General features: G+C 45.4%; 1 protein-coding gene across 1 annotated transcript in view; it reads left to right on the forward strand.

Moving 5' to 3' along the window:
- Positions 1-739: 739 nt before the first annotated feature.
- Positions 740-18262, forward strand: part of LOC147440716 (uncharacterized) — a 30231-nt gene continuing 12708 nt past the window's right edge. The window contains exons 1-2 of the mRNA XM_086482563.1: positions 740-884; positions 996-1171. Coding sequence (XP_086338689.1) covers positions 1057-1171 — 115 coding nt within the window. The 5' untranslated portion in view covers positions 740-884; positions 996-1056. The remainder of the gene's footprint in view (positions 885-995; positions 1172-18262) is intronic.

An 18262-nucleotide genomic window follows, 5' to 3' on the forward strand; every position in this document is an offset into this window, starting at 1 on the left:
CTACTTTGTGGAGGTGGATGCTGAGGTGTAGAAGCTCTAAAGGGTTGACAAAGCATTAGTATGATAAAATATTTGAGATGGAAAAGTGCTCTAAATACCTTGCATAGGAGATGTAATCAGCAAAGGTGGCATGTAGTTTGAATGGCCATAGGGGGAAACCCTGTTGGATGCAGGTGCCAACCCTTGTTAAAGAGTAGGAGCAAGGCTTTGCTATGTTTGCCGCAATCCCTTTAGGTAGTAGCAATCCTTGTCTTCATGTCCGTACTTTTCTTTGAGGTGGCAATAAGCCCTAAGGGGGAATTTGTGTGGAGGATGTCCAAGAGAGCGACATAAACTACACCAGACCATAGGCTTTGACTCTTCCTGAGCCTGAAGCTCTTTTAGCTCTCTCTTGATTTGGTCCAAAGCTTCTTGATGTGGGGACTTCTCCTGTCAAAGATAAGAGGACCTCTCCTCTTGAAGAGCTCGTTGTAATTTTAATACCTCGAGTTCTCGTAGCAACCAGCTAGGAACCTCCTCCTCGGGTGACCCACCCCAGGAGGAGGATGCACTCGAACGTTCAAGGGCAAGAGCCCTAGCAACGTGAACACCAGGTGAGCACAAGGTGTCCCTCTAGGGGTACCCAAAGAGGGATTTGAACCCACAACCGTAGGTTGAGAAGCCAAAGCCTTGCCTTTGGGGACACTAATGGATTTTTTGACCATCTTTTGTTCGGAGAAGTGTGTTGGATCTCTCTCTCTCTCTCTCTCTCTCTCTCTCTCGCATTGTGAAATTTTTATTGTACTATGGACTATATTATACTATGTCATGCGTAAACGAGAGTGGCATGCATAACAGTCCAAAAAATTCAAATTCTGCGCGCACAGACGATGCCATCTTGCAAGGTAGATTAAGATTGAGAGTAGAACAGCATTTTAGGGTTAGCAAGAAGTTGAGGACTGTTGCAGGCTACACGCAGAGAAGGGACAGAGCTCATTGTCTGCTGTATTTTGCAGGAATAGCTCGCAACAAGCTTTCATGGCTTGATTATATGCATCTCTGATTCGCAGAAGGAAAATGACCACACGCCTGGATCAAGATTTTTTGATCGATGTGTCTGAAGAAGATGATAGCCTGTTGCCGCCTGGAAATAAAGCTAGTCACAGAAGCTTCGATAATTTGCTTCACTCAGGCAAGTTTGAAAACACTAGATGGAAAACTCACGCGTGCACGCGTGTGCGTGCACACACACACACACACACGTTTTCATGTGCATGCAGACTTGTTCTTGTTATGTATACTCAAACATAAGACATATGGTGGCAGCCTTTTTGAGCCAATTGTCGGCTTATAGCCTTGGGCGGATGGGATCTATCTCTTTGGTAGCTTGCAAGAAATACGCAGTTTTGTTTTGGCAGAAACCTCTGTTCTAGAAAACAAACAACATGGAAGTTAGAACTAGAGTCGATAGTGGAAAAATAAAAAGGGGAGAGGCTAGACAGTGCTCAATAGTCAAAAGACACCTCCTTTAAAACAGGCAGATTGTGGTGTTATGAGTCCACATAGAGAATGTGCATGGGCTCTAATACAAAGGAATTACTTCTTTGTTGTTGTTTGCTGAGAGTATGTCTGCAAAAGGTGTGAAAATGACCATATTTCAGTCTTAGGTTTTATTTTTGGTTGTTCCCAGATGAAACAGGTGTATCAAAAATGTGTGGCTGATACATGTCAAAACTCATATGTCAGACAAGTTTCTAGGAAATAGACCCTTACTTGTTTGATGAAGCTCCAGTATAAGCACGGTTTGATGTCAACGCAACTGGATGTAGAACCACTTCATTGGGCATGCCCAACGATGCTGAGGCATGCTAAGTAGGATTTTTTTAAAAACCAGGTCAGACATTTGTAATTTTGTTGATATAGAGTTTATGAACTGCTCCAGAGAATGCCTGTGCCCTCATAAACATGGTAGCCCTGCTCTTCAATTATCCATGTCCCATCCCCTGCAACTAGTTTCCACTCTCCTACTCGCAGGTTAGTTTGAACTCTCCTGTCTAAGGTTCCAGGTGCTAACAACTCAAGTGAGGCGATTGCTGAAATAGCTTACCACAGTAGCTACCCAATCTACTCAGCTATGAGAGAGAGAGAGAGAGAGAGAGAGAGAGAGAGAGAGAGAGAGAGAGAGAGAGAGAGAGAGAGAGAGAGAGAGAGAGTCTCCTGAACCAATCAACCTTGGCAATGAATAACTGAATGTGTATACAATGGAGGCAAGGGGTTGCTAATATAACAACTTCAGTAAATTGCCCTACCCACACTTTGACAAATAAGTAAAATAAATACCTAAAAGCCAAACTAAATAATGGGATCACATTGGGCAGTTCACTTGAGAGGCCAAAACTCTAACACCCTCTCTGCAGCTCATAGTGGACGTCAATAGTGAGACCAAGTTGATGAAGAAGCTACCATGGACACCCCAGTAGAAGGCCTTGGACTACTGGATACACCTCGGTTTTGCTACTCTCAACTTTGTACCTAAAATAATGCCATCTTGAGCATCGATTGCCTTTGTAGAAACTTTGAACTGTAGACCACATTGCGTCCAATAATTGCTGTTCGTTCGTGAACTATGAACACATCATGTCCAAAATATAAAACTCCAAGATAATGAACCGAGGAACACATCTGTCCATGATCTGACTAACAACAATGAATTGGCGTGCCCATCCATAGTGTTTCAGACGTCTGATTGGTTCCCTGCCAGATACATGTGCATTGAACTTAGACCTACGGGTCCAAACACCGATAACTTCAACTCCAACACAAGGCTCCAAATTAAATATAGGGAGCACTCCTTGCCCCTCTCTGCCACTCACAAGCCTCTCTCTGGTTGAAGCTAGTGGTGACACGTGTCATTTGACTAGAAATTTGACGTTGAGGCCAGTGTGGCCACCGCCACGTGTGCCATGCCGATCTCCTCTGTCAAAGCTTTATTACCGTAATCTCTGTCCAACTTGCCTTTATCCTTGTCTATCTGTGAGTTCCTGCTTTTGCCTTTGGCTTCTAACTCTCGAGCCAAACAAAGCGTCGAGTCACATTCATGACAATTGTGGTCGTACCTCGTGGGTACCAAGGCAACTAACTGAGTATTGGTACTACCATCCTTGTCTAGCTTGCCTTTGCCGCTGTCCTCTAGCGAACTCTGCTAGTTGCTTTTGACTTCACAAACTCGAGTCAAACAATTTGCCGGGTTCCTTGAGAACTGTGCCGATGCATAGGCCGCTAACTGGATGGTGGATCCGCTATCCATAGCCACTTGTTAGTTTTGGTCGTCGTCGTCGCGGGCGCTCAAGCAAGGGAGGGCCATGGCCCATGTTGAAGTTGCAAAAGACTGGTAATCTTGTCACGTGACACATCCAACCCTATGTGTCCGTGGACAAGCTACAGCATAACAGGGTTTAGTCAGTCCAGTCAGTTTAGATTAGCAGTGATCTGGCACTTTTGTGAGTCTATTTGTAGACCGTGCATGCCGAGTCATTGAGTGTAGATGCATATCCTCTGGTTGCACACAGCATGATCATCAGAATTCCCATCAGAATCCATTAGAATCAGTTAGGGGAATTTTCCAGTGCATTTAGCCTATTTTCCCTATTTTTGGTATTTTCACTTACTATTTTTAAGTGACTTTCCAACAAAAGTAGGTAGGGCAATTTTGCTAAGTTAATATAAAAGCATACCCAAGTTAGCACTTTCTGGCAGAAGACGTAGCAGGAGCACACGCTCAACAGACACCTTCTCAGCAGGACCCAACAAGAACCTTGGCGTTTTCCATTGCCGTCACCACCAACGCCCATCAACCTCAGCGTTTTAGCATCGCCATCCTCTCTCCCTCCCTTGGCGTTTCTCACCCAACAGCCACCGCCATCAAGCTCCCTCTTCCTGGCGTTTGTCTCCCCTATCGGCTGCCCACTTCAGCGTTTTACTAACGCTAGGAACACCTGCAGACAGATAGCGTTCTTCAGCCGTGAAAGCGCAGCCCAGACCTGCTACAGAGTAGCGTTTTCAGCATTCGACGACAGCCACAAAAAACGCAGATTTTCAGCAGAAAAACGCAGCAGATTCAGCCTAGTCCGTTGCAGATACACCCCCAATTTCAGCCTCGAAAACGCAGTCAAAACAGTCATTTTCAGCCACCGAAACAGTCCCGAAATTCAGCAGATAGAAGACCACAGATTTCAGCCCTAAAGTCATCATCGTCGTCATCGACATAGTCCCCGTTGCATCAGTCCATGCATCATCATTGTACACCTTTGTGCAATCAAAAATAGACCACTCTCGCCGACTAGAGTGGGGCCTTCGGAGGAGGGTTTTACAACCTCTCGGGTGTCATATCTGTCACAAAGTGATGACGTGGCGGACAACAAAAACCCTAATTTTTGGCTGAAACCCTAAAATTCCTGCAAACTGTAAAATCTGCCAGAAACCCTAATTTGCAGCAAACCCTAATTTCAGGCTGAAACCCTAAATCAGCAAACCCTAAAATCTGCCGGGGGTGCCACGTGGCAGCAGTAGTACGGATTTCCGGAATTTGCTCCGCAAATTGCGCGGACAGCTTTTGGGCGTTGCTTTTTACTCTACGCAAGAGAAAGGAAGAGAATGCTTTTTTTTAAAAACAAAAAAAGGAGAGCTTGAGAGAGAAGAGCTTTTGAGCTCTTATGCTTTTAACTGGAAAGCTTTTGGGCATCTCTTGTACTTTTAAATACGTGGAGAGGGCTTCACTTCTCAGAGCATCTGGACGCAGAGTCTGAGAGTGAAACCCTAGCCACTCTCTTGTACTTTGATTTGATTAATATAAAAAGAAATACCGAAAGGGGCGCCAGTCTTTGGGGCCAATATCTCTAGGCACGGAACTCCGCCGGGCCAGTGTAAATCTATTGTGATTTGTGAATTGTTTTGAAGTGGTTATTTGGTGCTGTCGCGGTTGATGCTTGACTTGGATTGTCCAAGTTTGTTACAGTGGTATCAGAGCACGGCCGATTTCTCTGCTACGGGAAATCTGATCCCCGATTTTTTTTTTCCGCGGCACCTATGGCGTCTAGTTTAAAGGCCTACCTAGTTCTTCTTCTTCTTCTTATTCTTCTGACAGTTCTTCTAGCTCTTCAGACTCGAGCGAAGCGGACAGGAAAAGCAAAAAGCGAAGCAAGAAACAACGCTTCGGAAAGGGCAAGAAAAAGGCAAGGAAGTCTAAGTCTCGCCCAATGAGTGACACTTCTACAGAGGACTTGTCTACGGACAGTTCAGACTCTGACAACGGAAACTTTTATGCGAACAAGAAGAATTTTTACAAAGCCAACTAGTATGACTTTCTCGAAGATAAAATCAAGAAAGTTCGAGAGTTTAAGGAAGGTGGCCAAGCACTTAAGTTTTATACTTTTTCGGGATACTCAGATGCTTCGAAGGCTTTGTCTTTTATACAACAGTTTGACATCGCTTTCGCAGGAGGACGCTATTCAGAGCACTCCAAGATTCGGAGAGCTACCTCTTACTTTAAGGGGAATGCTCGTACTTGGTGGTCCTTAAACAAGACTGGTCCAGTTAAATGGTTGAAATTTAAGAAGCTTTTTATTTCTTCTTGGTTGACGCAAGAATATGAACGAGATGTACGAGCTGCTTGGAACCATCTTCGGATGACCAAGAAAGATACAATCAATGCTTATTGTGAAAGATTCTGGAGCTCTTTTCTACCCGCCTCTTCATTCAAGAAGATCTCGTTCAGAGAACAGATTGAGCGGTTTACCTTGGGTCTACCTACAGAGATCTGAGATCACTGCTTGGAACAGAAGTCAGCTTCTATTCAGGAGTTGATGAGTCATGCGAAGTGGGGCTTTGCCATTCACTCTGGCAGTCTGACCTAGATGAGGCCATGACACAACGAGCCGAACAGACTTCTGGGAATGAAAGTAGAAGGAAAAAGAGCAACCCAGAGAAGAAGGATGCATGACCCAAGCTTACTCCTCAGGAGAAAGCTCGCTTCATTAGAGAGGGGAAGTGCTTTGGATGCGGGGAACATGGATATATCTCAGCGAAGTGCCCTAAAAAGGCACAGAAAGAATAGAATTATAAGAACGACGACAGGCCTGAGAGTTCGAGAGCAGCTGAGGAATGTGGCAGAAAAGGTAGATAGAAAAGCAGAACTGGTACCACATGGTGTGGGACTTGCACCGAATCAAACGAATGAAAGTACAGACTTTGCCGCTTTTTGGGGCAAAGTGAAGGATCGGGACGCTCTTTTGAAGGAGCCAAGGCCAACTTCTTTTCACTTGGAATTGGCGGCTTGATTTGGAATTACGCTCGACAGACTGACGCCACAGGCGGTGGTAGTTCGACTGGCACCCGGATGGGATGTTGCCATTACACGAGCATTGGCAAACTTCGTTTGCAATGACAGGGGTGTTCAGGGCACGCGAATGACGTTCTACTCGGAATCCCTTGGTACCACCAGAACTACGCCGTGGTTGACTACCGGGCCGAGAAAGCGACTTTGACAAATGAAGGGCTCAAAGATTGTACTTGATGAACTTTGGTTTCTTTACTCATTCTTTTGGGAGAGAACTGAACGATGGATAAAGGTTGAATATGTTTTGACCTGAACAAAAGAACGCCAAGATTTTTCTCCACACTCATGCCGATTGTTTTTTTAGAGGGCCTGAAGATCAGACCATTGATCTGATACCTGGTAGTACACCACCGAACCGGCCACCCTACCGTGTGAGCCGAGCACAGAATGAAGAGATTATGAACCAAGTGAAAGACCTCTTGGAAAAGGGTCTTGTCCAGCCTAGTACTTCACGGTATTGCTCTCCAGTGTTGTTGGTTTTGAAGAAAGACGGATCTTGGAGAATGTGCATCGATTATAGAGCTCTCAACAAAATCACCATCAAGAACAGATTTCCGAATCCTAGGATCGATGATATACTCGACAGGTTACAGGGATCCTCGTGCTTTAGCAGGATTGACTTGAAGAGTGGAAATCATCAGATCAGGATCGCGCCGAGAGACGTCTACAAGGCAGCTTTTCGGACGACTTTTGGGTTATTTGAGTTTTTGGTGATGCCTTTTGGCTTAACCAATGCTCCTGCGACATTTAATCGGATGATGGATAGGATTTTTCGAGAGTACAGGCTATTTTTTGGCACTTTCTTTGACGACATCATTGTTTTCTCCAAGAATGAGGCAGAACACAGAGATCATCTGCTTCAGGTCTTTCAGGCATTACGAGATCACAAGTTAGTGATTAATGCAAAGAAAAGTGAATTTTTCCTACCAGAGATACACTTTTTGGTACACATTGTGTCAGCAGCAGCAGGAGTGCAGATGGATCCGGCCAAGATAGAGACTATCCGTGATTGGCCCGATTTTAAGAATGTCCATGAAGTTAGAAGCTTCTTGTGATTGTGTTCGTACTATAGGCGGTTCATACGAAAGTTTGCAGAGGTTGCTTCCCCTTTGCATATCTTGACACAGAAAGGAGTACTTTTCTTGTGGGGACCCACAAAGGTGATTGCTTTTCAGACTTTGAAAGAGAAATTGACTACAGGACCTATTTTGACTTTGCCGGACTTGGAGAAGTCATTTGAAGTATATTGTGATGCTTGTGGTTGTAGTCTGGGTGCGGTCTTGATGCAAGAAGGCCATGTCATAGCTTACGAGAGCCGTTTGTTCTCTAGGCCGGAGATGACAGCACAAATTTATGAGAAAGAGCTTCTGGCGGTTATCCATGCTCTTACTCAGTGGCGGCATTACCTACTCTGAGCAGATTTTAGTGTCTTTACAGACCATCAGAGTTTGTGCTACTTCTTGTCACAGAAGCAGCTTTCGGAAAAGCAGATGCGGTGGGCGAACATCTTGTCACAATTCCACTCTAGATTGTCCATGTGCAGGGACAGAAGAATGTGGTGGCAGATGCTTTGTCTCGGAAACCGTTGGTTCTGGCTATTTCCGCGATACATCATAGGAGCTTCGAGGATATGGTCGATCAGTATGCCACAGATACAGATTTTGCAGATATTTTCACACGGATACGGGATGGGGAGACTGTAGCTGGATACTCCCTTCAGGAAGGCTACTTGATGAAAAAGACTATGCTGTGCGTTACACAACTGTTGAGGGAAAAGGTTATGACTGAATGCCATTGTCCACCTTTTACGAGTCACTGCGGCATTGCTAGCACCATGAAGGGGGTAGAGAGATACTTCTTTGGACCGAGACTCAAAAAGGATGTGGAAGAGTTTGTGTGCAGTTGCTTAGTATGCCAGAAGGTCAATTTTGACAGGCATAAGGCACAGGGATTGTTAAAGCCTTTACCCATACCCACCCGCCCCTGGAAAAGTATTGAAATGGATTTCATTTTTGATCTCCCGAGAACACAGAAAGATCACGATCATTTTCCGATTACATGGCACGTCTGAGACAATTGTCTCCGACAAAGACCCCATATTTATGAGTTTGTTTTGGAAGGCAATTTGGGAGAACATTGGCACGCGATTGCAGTTCTCGTCATCGTTCCACTTGCAGACTGAGAGGCAATCTGAGATTGCCAATTCAGTGGTTTTAGATTTATTGAAGTCTTGTAGCTCGGATCAGAAGTCGCAATGGGAAAAGAACTTACCTTTGGTGGAATTTGCCTACAATAACACGGTACACTCTTTGACGGGGAAGACGCCATGTGAGATTGTTGAAAGTGCTGCGAAGGTTCCATCCTTCCTGAGCACGAAAGATTAGATATTTGAAGCGGATGAATATTTGCGAGATTTGGATACGGCTTTTGCCAAGGTTCGCGAGACTTTGCAAGAGTCTCAAGAACCACAGAAAAAGGCAGCGGATCGCCATCGTCGCGACTTGAAATTGAAGGAGGATGATTGGGTGCTCTTACGTTTTGAGAAGGTACGTCTACGAAAGAAAAAGGGAAAGGAGAGGCTTTTTCCAAAGCTTAGTGTCACAAGGCGGGCACCACGTGCCAATAGAAAAGAACAGACTGAACAAACTCTTCGCACTTCAATAACAACTGAACTGAGAGAGAGAGAGAGAGAGAGAGAGAGAGAGAGAGAGAGAGAGAGAGAGAGAGAGAGAGAGAGAGAGAGTCACAAAGTGATGACGTGGTGGACAACAGAAACCCTAATTTCTACCAGAAACCCTAAAATTCCTGCAAACCCTAATTTCTGACAAAAACCCTAATTTCCGGAAATTGCGGAGGCAGATTATTTAATTATTTTTTTTTTTTTGGAAAATGATGAGCGACGCGAATTTTGCTTTTGCTTTTTTTTTAATAAAAAAAAGAGAAAAGACTCTCTAAGAGAGAGAGAAAACTGATGCTTTTGATTTTAAAAGCTTTTGGGGCTTTGCTTTTGGGCATCCCTTGTAACCTTTAAATTAGTGGTGAGGGCCTCACTTCTCAGAGCATCTGGACGCAGAGTCTGAGAGTGAAACCCTAACCGCTCTCTTGTACTTTGATGATTGATTAATACAAAAAGAAATACCGAAAGGGGCGCCAGTCTTTGGGGCCAATATCTCTAGGCACGGAACTCCGCCGGGCCAGTGCAAATCTATTGTGATCTGTGAATTGTTTTGAAGTGGTTATTTGGTGCTGTCGCGGTTGATTCTTGACTTGGAGTGTCCAAGTCTGTTACAGTGGTATCAGAGCACGACCGATTTCTCTTCTACGGGAAATCCGATCCCCGAATTTTTTTTTCTGCGGCACCTATGGCTTCAGGCAATGATCGGTCGACTCTGAAACCGGCCTGTTCAATCCAAAAAGGGCGGTAGACTTTACTTCAAACCTTGATTTAGCTTTCACCCATTATTAGTCGTCTATTTTACCTGTACTTTCAAGACACAACAAAGGGGAGAGGGATACAGGCTGCTAGATTGCACCTGTATGAGTAGACCGACACCAGATTGTCCCCTAACTTAGGCGCCCCTTTCGGTATTTCTTTATTGTTCAAAAGAGGGAATAAACGCTGTGGTTCCCTACAAGCTGCCCCGCACAAACTCGGCTGAATTTCCACTGTTCCAGCCCGATTTCGGCAGCATAACTGTACTAGAACCCTTCACAATCAGTATTCCCACGCATTGACTGACTTTCCCGACGCATACGGGCACTTTGCAAAACCTGGCGAGGATCTGCAGCACGCTGAATTCTCTGTTTTCAGCCCTGAAAATGCGCCAGATCACCTGTACAGCGGTCCCCTTGCGTCCCCGAACCTCCTGGGGGTATTAGGGTCCGTTTAGGGCCAAAACCCTAAACTTGCAAAAATACACAGCAGGCTGTAATTCACTGTTTCGGGCTCCGTTTCGCGTGCCGATCGCATCCGTAGCAAGTCCTCGAGCTCCCGCACCTGTAGGGCTACTTGCCCTTTGAATCGGACGAGATTTCTAGCGTGAAACCTCTCCGAATTCACCTGTACCTGCGGGTGGATTAGCCGCTAGCTAATCCAGTACCTGTGCAAGAGGCTCTTGCCTCGGCAATCGCGCATGAACCCACACAACTGTACATTGGTCAAATGAAGAGCCCACTAGAGGGGCATAACATAGTGCCAAAGGGGAGAGAGAGGGCAGTGCGTAGCGTGCAGGGCATCACTCCTGGCACCGCACTGTGCATAAGAGGGAAAGCAAGCACTCCATAGCTCTTAACCTGTGACAAATCTGAAAATGAGGCTCTCCCCCTCCTAAATTCAGCGCCACTTCTTGTTGCATGAGGCAAGTGCACCAGAATGTGCCACTTGGCACATTTACAAGCATTTTCCCGTTTCAGGGTTGCCGCCTAAAAATCTTCCAACCGGTTGCCCAATTGACTTCACGGCAGAGTAAGAAAATGTTCCCCTTGTCATTCCGGAGATAACGACGTCAACACATTTTCAGGTCCCAAAATAGCAGTTTCCCTAAATTTTAGGAGATGCTGCCATTGTATCTTTCTAGGTCATCCGACCCTCTTTGTACACTGCGGCCACATCCAGAACTGAAATGTAGCCTCTGTAGCAAAGGATTCCACTTTGGCTAGTCAATGACCCCACTTGGCTAACCATAGTCCTTGTCCAACCTTAGTGCTCTCTTGCCCTCAGGCCTGGACTCCCTCTGGACAGTTCCACACTAGCTATGCAATGTAGGGCAGTTAGATTTCCCGAGGGGTGTTTCCAAAAAGTGAAAGTAAATAAATAATAAGAAAGAAATCATCAAAAAGGATAGATAGTAGTCACACGCTGGTGACATACCCCCCTCTGCATCTGGAGATGCGGGCTGGGATCACAACGAAGATTCAAACAGAGAGTATGGCCCGCCTCGGCCTACTCAGGCGGAGCAAACAGAGATGGAGTGGTCACAAATGCGGGCACCACGTGCCAATAGAAAAGAACAGACTGAACAAACTCTTCGCACTTCAATAACAACTGAATTGAGAGAGAGAGAGAGAGAGAGAGAGAGAGAGAGAGAGAGAGAGAGAGAGAGAGAGACAACACGCGACACGGAGTGGCGGAATTCCACCCCAGAGAGTATTGGCCCCAAACCTTGGCGCCCTTTTCGGTATTTCTTTATATTGCATCATCAAAGTACAAGCCGGTACTCCAGACTCTGCACCTTCTCCAGGAAGCATGCCAGAGAATGAGCCCTAGCCTCATATTTAAAGGCCCTTGGCCTGAAAAGCAGTTTACATGAAAAGCTTTCAAACTCAAAAGCTTCTCGTCCAAAAAGCGATGCCAAAAGCTGCCAATGTAAAACATTGAAATCCGTACAGCCTGCCACATCATCAGCCAGCGCAAAACGCAGAAATCTGCCCTTAGGGTTAGGGTTAGGGTTTCTGCAGTTTTAGGGTTTCTGGCACAGCAGAATTAGGGTTTGCAGGTTTTAGGGTTAGGGTTTCCAGAATTACGGTTTCAGCAGTTAGGGTTCCTGGCAGAAATTAGGGTTTGCAGGTTTTAGGGTTAGGGTTTTCAGAATTAGGGTTTCAGCAGTTAGGGTTTTTGGCAGAAATTAGGGTTAGGGTTTTTGCTCTCGGGCAACCACGTCATCACTTCGTGACACTTCTTCTGTTACTTGTTCTTCTTAGGGTTTAGGCCCCTCGGCCGACATCTGCAAGTTGGCTCCCTTCTTCAGGGCTTTGACACGTCAACAATTTGTTACAAGTGTCGTCAATTGATTGGCAATGCAACAAAGATGATGCTCAATTTTGCCAAGGACCCGAAGATTGCAAAATATATGAACCAGACCTCTTTGGAAGAGGTACAGACGGAGTGGAAGAGAACCACAACACCACTCCCGAAACCCGCTCTCAAGAAACCTTCTGCCTCCAAGAAAATATACGGAGCAGGAACTGGAGAACGTGGTTGATGCACGGATTGCTCAGCTTTTTGACACGCAAAAGAAAGCCAAAAAGCACGGCAAAAAGCAGAAGAAAGGCACTGACTTCCCGGGATATTTGGGTCGTCGGTCGACATTTGACAAGGCAAAGAAATTGAAGAAGCGCGTCAAGTTTGAAGACCTACCCAGTTCTTCTTCTTCTTCTTCTGACAGTTCTTCTAGCTCCTCGGATTCGAGCGAAGAAGATAGAAAAGGTAAAAAGCGAAGCAAGAAGCAACGCTTTGGAAAGGGCAAGAGAAAGGCAAAGAAGGCTAAATCTCGCCCAGAGACTGACAGTTCTACTGAGGACTCGTCTACAAACAGCTCAGATTCCGATGACGGAAAGTTTTATGCGAACAAGAAGAATTTTTACAAAGCCAACCAGTATGACTTTCTCGAAGATAAAAGCAAGAAAGTCCGAGAGTTTAAGGAAGGTGGCCACTCGATCAAGTTTGATACTTTTCAGGATACTCAGATGCTTCGAAGGCTTTGTCTTTTATACAGCAGTTTGACATCGCTTTCGCGGGAGGACGCTATTCAGAGCACTCCAAGATTCGGAGAGCTGCCTCTTACTTTAAGGGGAATGCTCGTACTTGGTGGTCCACGCTTCTATTAAGCAAGACTGTGCCAGTTACATGGCTGAAATTCAAGAGGCTTTTTATTTCTTCTTGGTTGACTCAAGAGTTTGAGCGAGATATATGAGCTGCTTGGAACCATCTTCGGATGACCAAGAAAGATACAATCAATGCTTATTGTGAAAGATTCTGGAACTCTTTTCTACCCGCCTCTTCATTCAAAAAGATCTCGTTCAGAGAACAGATTGAGCGGTTTACCTTGGGTCTACCTACAGAGATCCGAGATCACTGCTTGGAACAGAAGTCAGCTTCTATTCAGGAGTTGATGAGTCATGCGAAGCGGGGCTTTGCCATTCACTCTGGCAGTCTGACCTACCCCACAGATGAGGCCATGACACAACGAGCCGAACAGACTTCTGGGAATGAAAGTAGAATGAAAAAGAGCAACCCAGAGAAAAAAAAGGATGCACGACCCAAGCTTACTCCTGAGGAGAGAGCTCGCTTCATCAGAGTGGGGAAGTGCTTTGGATGCGGGGAACATGGACATATTTCCGCAAAGTGCCCTGATAAGGCACAGAAAGAACAGAATAATAAAGACGACAACAGGCCTGAGCGTTCGAGAGCAGCTGAGGAATGTGGCAGAAAAGGCAGATAGAAAAGTAGAACTGGTACCACATGGCGTGGGACCTGCACCGAATCTAATGAATGAAAGTACAAACTTTGCCGCTTTCGGGGCAAAGTGAAGGATCAGGAAGCTCTTTTGAAGGAGCTAAGGCCAACTTTTCATTTGGAATTGGCGGCTCGATTTGGAACTATGCCCGACAGACTGACGCCACAGGCGGAGGTAGTTCGACTGGCACCCGGATGGGATGTTGCCATTACACCGAGCATTGGCAAACTTCGTTTGCAATGACAGGGATGTTCAGGGCACGCGAGTGACGTTCTACTCGGGATCCCTTGGTACCACAAGAACTACGCCGTGGTTGACCACCGGGCCGAGAAAGCGACTTTGATAAATGAAGGGCTTAGAGATTGTACTTGATGAACTTCAGTTTTCTTACTCATTCTTTTGGGAGAACTGAACGATGGATAAAGGTTGAATATATTTTGACCTGAAGAAAAGAACGCCAAGATTTTTTTTTTCTCCACGCTCATGCCGATTGCTTTTGAGAGGGCCTGAAGATCATACCATTGATCTGATATCTGGAAGCACGCCACCGAATCGGCCACCTTACCGTGTGAGCCGAGCACAGAATGAAGATATTATGAACCAAGTGAAAGACCTCTTGGAAAAGGGTCTTGTCCAACCTAGTACTTCACTGTATTGCTCTCCAGTATTGTTGGTTTTGAAGAAAGACGGATCTTGGAGAATGTGCATCGATTATAGCACTCTCAACGAAATCACCATCAAGAACAGATTTCCGATTCCTAGGATCGATGATATACTCGACAGGTTACAAGGATCCTCGTGCTTTAGCAGGATTGACTTGAAGAGTGGATATCATCAGATCAGGATAGCACTAGGAGATGTCTACAAGACAGCTTTTCGGACGACTTTTGGGTTATTTGAGTTTTTGGTGATGCCTTTTGGCTTAACCAATGCTCCTGCGACATTTAACCGGATGATGGACAGGATTTTTCGAGAGTACAGGCTATTTTTTTTTGGCACTTTCTTTGACGACATCATTGTTTTCTCCAAGAATGAGGCAGAACACAGAGATCATCTGCTTCAAGTCTTTTAGGCATTACGAGATCACACGCTAGTGATTAATGCAAAGAAAAGTGAATTTTTCCTACCATGGATACACTTTTTGGGACACATTGTGTCAGCAGCAGGAGTGCAAATGGACCCGGCCAAGATAGAGACTATCCGTGATTGGCCCGATTTGAGGAATGTCCATGAAGTTAGAAGCTTCTTGGGACTGTGTTCGTACTACAGGCGGTTCATACGAAAGTTTGCAGAGGTTGCTTCCCCTTTGCATACCTTGACACAGAAAGGAGTACCTTTTTCGTGGGGACCCACAAAGGTGACTGCCTTTCAGACATTGAAAGAGAAATTCACTACAAGACCAGATTTGACTTTGCCGGACTTGCAGAAGTCATTTGAAGTATTTTGTGATGCTTGTGGTCGTAGTCTGGGTGCGGTCTTGATGCAAGAAGGCCATGTCATAGCTTACGAGAGCCGTTTGTTCTCTAGGCCGGAGATGACAGCACAGATCTATGGGAAAGAGCTTTTGGCGGTTATCCACGCTCTTACTCAGTGGCGGCATTACCTACTCGGAGCGGATTTTACTGTCTTTACAGACCATCAGAGTTTGCGCTACTTCTTGTCACAAAAGCAGCTTTCGGAAAAGCAGATGCGGTGGGTGAACATCTTGTCACAATTCCACTTCCAGATTGTCCATGTGCAGGGACAGAAGAATGTGGTGGCAGATGCTTTGTCTCGGAAACCGTTGGTTCTGGCTATTTCCGCGATACATCATAGGAGCTTCGAGGATATGGTCGATCAGTGTGCCACAGATACAGATTTTGCAGATATTTTCACACGGATACGGGATGGGGAGACAGTAGCTGGATACTCCCTTCGGGAAGGCTACTTGATGAAAAAGACTATGTTGTGAGTTACACAGCCGTTGAGGGAAAAGGTTATGACTGATTGCCACTGTCCACCTTTTACAGGTCACCGCGGCATTGCTACCACCATGAAAGGGGTAGAGAGAGATTTCTTTTGGCGGAGACTGAAGAAGGATGTGGAAGAGTTTGTGCGCAGTTGCTTGGTATGCCAGAAGTTCAAGTTTGACAGGCATAAGGCACAGGGATTGTTACAGCCTTTACCCATACCCACCCGCCCCTGGGAAAATATTGAAATGGATTTCATTTTTTTGATCTCCCGAGAATACAGAATGATCACGATGATTTTCCGATTACATGGCACGCCTGAGACGATTGTCTCCGACAGAGACCCCAGATTTATGAGTTTGTTTTGGAAGGCAATTTGGGAGAACATTGGCACGCGGTTGCAGTTCTCGTCATCGTTCCACTTGCAGATTGACGGGCAATCTGAAATTGCCAATTCAGTGATTTTAGATTTATTGAAGTCTTGTATCTCGCATCAGAAGACTCAATGGGAAAAGAACTTACCTTTGGTGGAATTTGCCTACAATAACACGATACACTCTTCGACGGGGAAGACGCCATGAGAGATTGTTGAAACTGCTGCGAAGGTTCCATCCTTCCTGAGCACGAAAGATTAGAAATTTGAAGCGGATGAATATTCGCGAGATTTGGATACGGCTTTTGCCAAGGTTCGCGAGACTTTGCAGGAGTCTCAAGAACGACAGAAAAAGGCAGCGGATCGCCATCGTCGCGACTGGAAACTGAAGGAGGATGATTGGGTGCTCTTACTTTTGAGAAGGCACGCCTAAGAAAGAAAAAGGGAAAGGAGAGGCTTTTTCCAAAGCTTAGTATGTGATACTACGGACCTTTTCAGATTACTGACAAGATAAATGATGTCTCCTTCCGATTGAAACTGCCAGATACTTGGAGGATTCACAATGCATTGAATGTGAGTCTCTTGAAACCTGGTAAGGGTGATGTGCCTGATGATGGGGAGCCTGATGAGCAACGCAAAGTGGAAGAAAACGAGGAGATCCTTGTTCCTGAACAGATTTTGGCACATAATGATACGAAGAAAGGTAAAGTCCGAAGGGGGGTTCTTGGTTAAATTCAAGAACTTTCCTGCATTTGATGCGAAGTGGATGGAGGAGGAGGACCTAGCAGATACTCCTCGGATTGTGAAACTTTACCTCGATGTTTTGGTTTAGCATAGTCTACTCCAAACGGAACCCAGAACTCAGCTTGGCGGAAGATCTGGTGCAGTGGGATGCACAAGAGGGGAGTTACTCCGCTCCTTTGTCAACAGATGCCTCGATTTTGATACTAAAGTCACTGATGTCTCTTTGAGCTTCAGGGATATTGAGAGCTGACAGTATTCTGCTGGATGACTTTATGAAATGGAATTCCTGATTATGATACTGATTTGTTCTTGACTTCTTGTGAGTGCAGGAACTGATAGCCGAAATGATTGCAGCATTTTGGTCTGATTGATCTCGAATAGACATGGTTGCAATAGGGGTTAGTCAATCAGACATCGATGAGGTCCCGATTGGACCTAGATGTGATTGCTAGCTACATTGCCGATAAATCATGGTGTAAGATCCGAATGAATGTTGAATGTCATGTGATGTCCTGTGATGTCTGGTGATGTCCTGTGATGTCGTGTGATGTGACTGTCGATTTTGTACATGTGCTAGATGTGTGTTCCTAGTACGTAGGTACTAACAGTCAGTGTCTGCTAAGACGGTTTATGGCTTTTGTCGGTTTTGCAAGCGTAATCGCGGTCGATTACAATGCTTTCAAGAGGGGGGTATGTCACAAAGTGATGACGTGGCGGACATCAAAAACCCTAATTTCTACCAGAAACCCTAAAATTCCTGCAAACCCTAATTTCTGCCAAAAACCCTAATTTCCGGAAATCGCGGAGGCGGATTATTTATTTATTTATTTTTTTTTTGGAAAATGATGAGCGACGCGAATTTTGCTTTTGCTTTTTTTTTTATAAAAGAAAAGAGAAAAGACTCTCTAAGAGAGAGAGAAAACTGATATCAGCTTTTGATTTTAAAAGCTTTTGGGGCTCTGCTTTTGGGCATCCCTTGTAACCTTTAAATTAGTGGTGAGGGCCTCACTTCTCAGAGCATCTGGACGCAGAGTCTGAGAGTGAAACCCTAACCGCTCTCTTGTACTTTGATGATTGATTAATACAAAAAGAAATACCGAAAGGGGCGCCAGTCTTTGGGGCCAATATCTCTAGGCACGGAACTCCGCCGGGCCAGTGCAAATCTATTGTGATCTGTGAATTGTTTTGAAGTGGTTATTTGGTGCTGTCGCGGTTGATTCTTGACTTGGAGTGTCCAAGTCTGTTACAGAGAGAGACGACACGCGACACGGAGTGGCGGAATTCCACCCCAGAGAGTATTGGCCCCAAACCTTGGCGCCCCTTTCGGTATTTCTTTATATTGCATCATCAAAGTACAAGCCGGTACTCCAGACTCTACACCTTCGTACTGAAGCATGCTAGAGAATGAGCCCTAGCCTCATATTTAAAGGCCCTTGGCCTGAAAAGCAGTTTATATGAAAAGCTTTCAAACTCAAAAGCTTCTCGTCCAAAAAACATAAAAAGTTTTCAAAAACTTCTGGTCCAAAAAGCAATGCCAAAAGCTGCCAGCGCAATTTACGGAAATCCGTACGGCCTGCCACGTCATCAT

The sequence above is a fragment of the Adiantum capillus-veneris genome, chromosome 15 (assembly GCF_014529385.1).
Source record: "Adiantum capillus-veneris isolate H3 chromosome 15, ASM1452938v2, whole genome shotgun sequence".
NCBI classification, from domain to species: Eukaryota; Viridiplantae; Streptophyta; class Polypodiopsida; order Polypodiales; family Pteridaceae; genus Adiantum; species Adiantum capillus-veneris.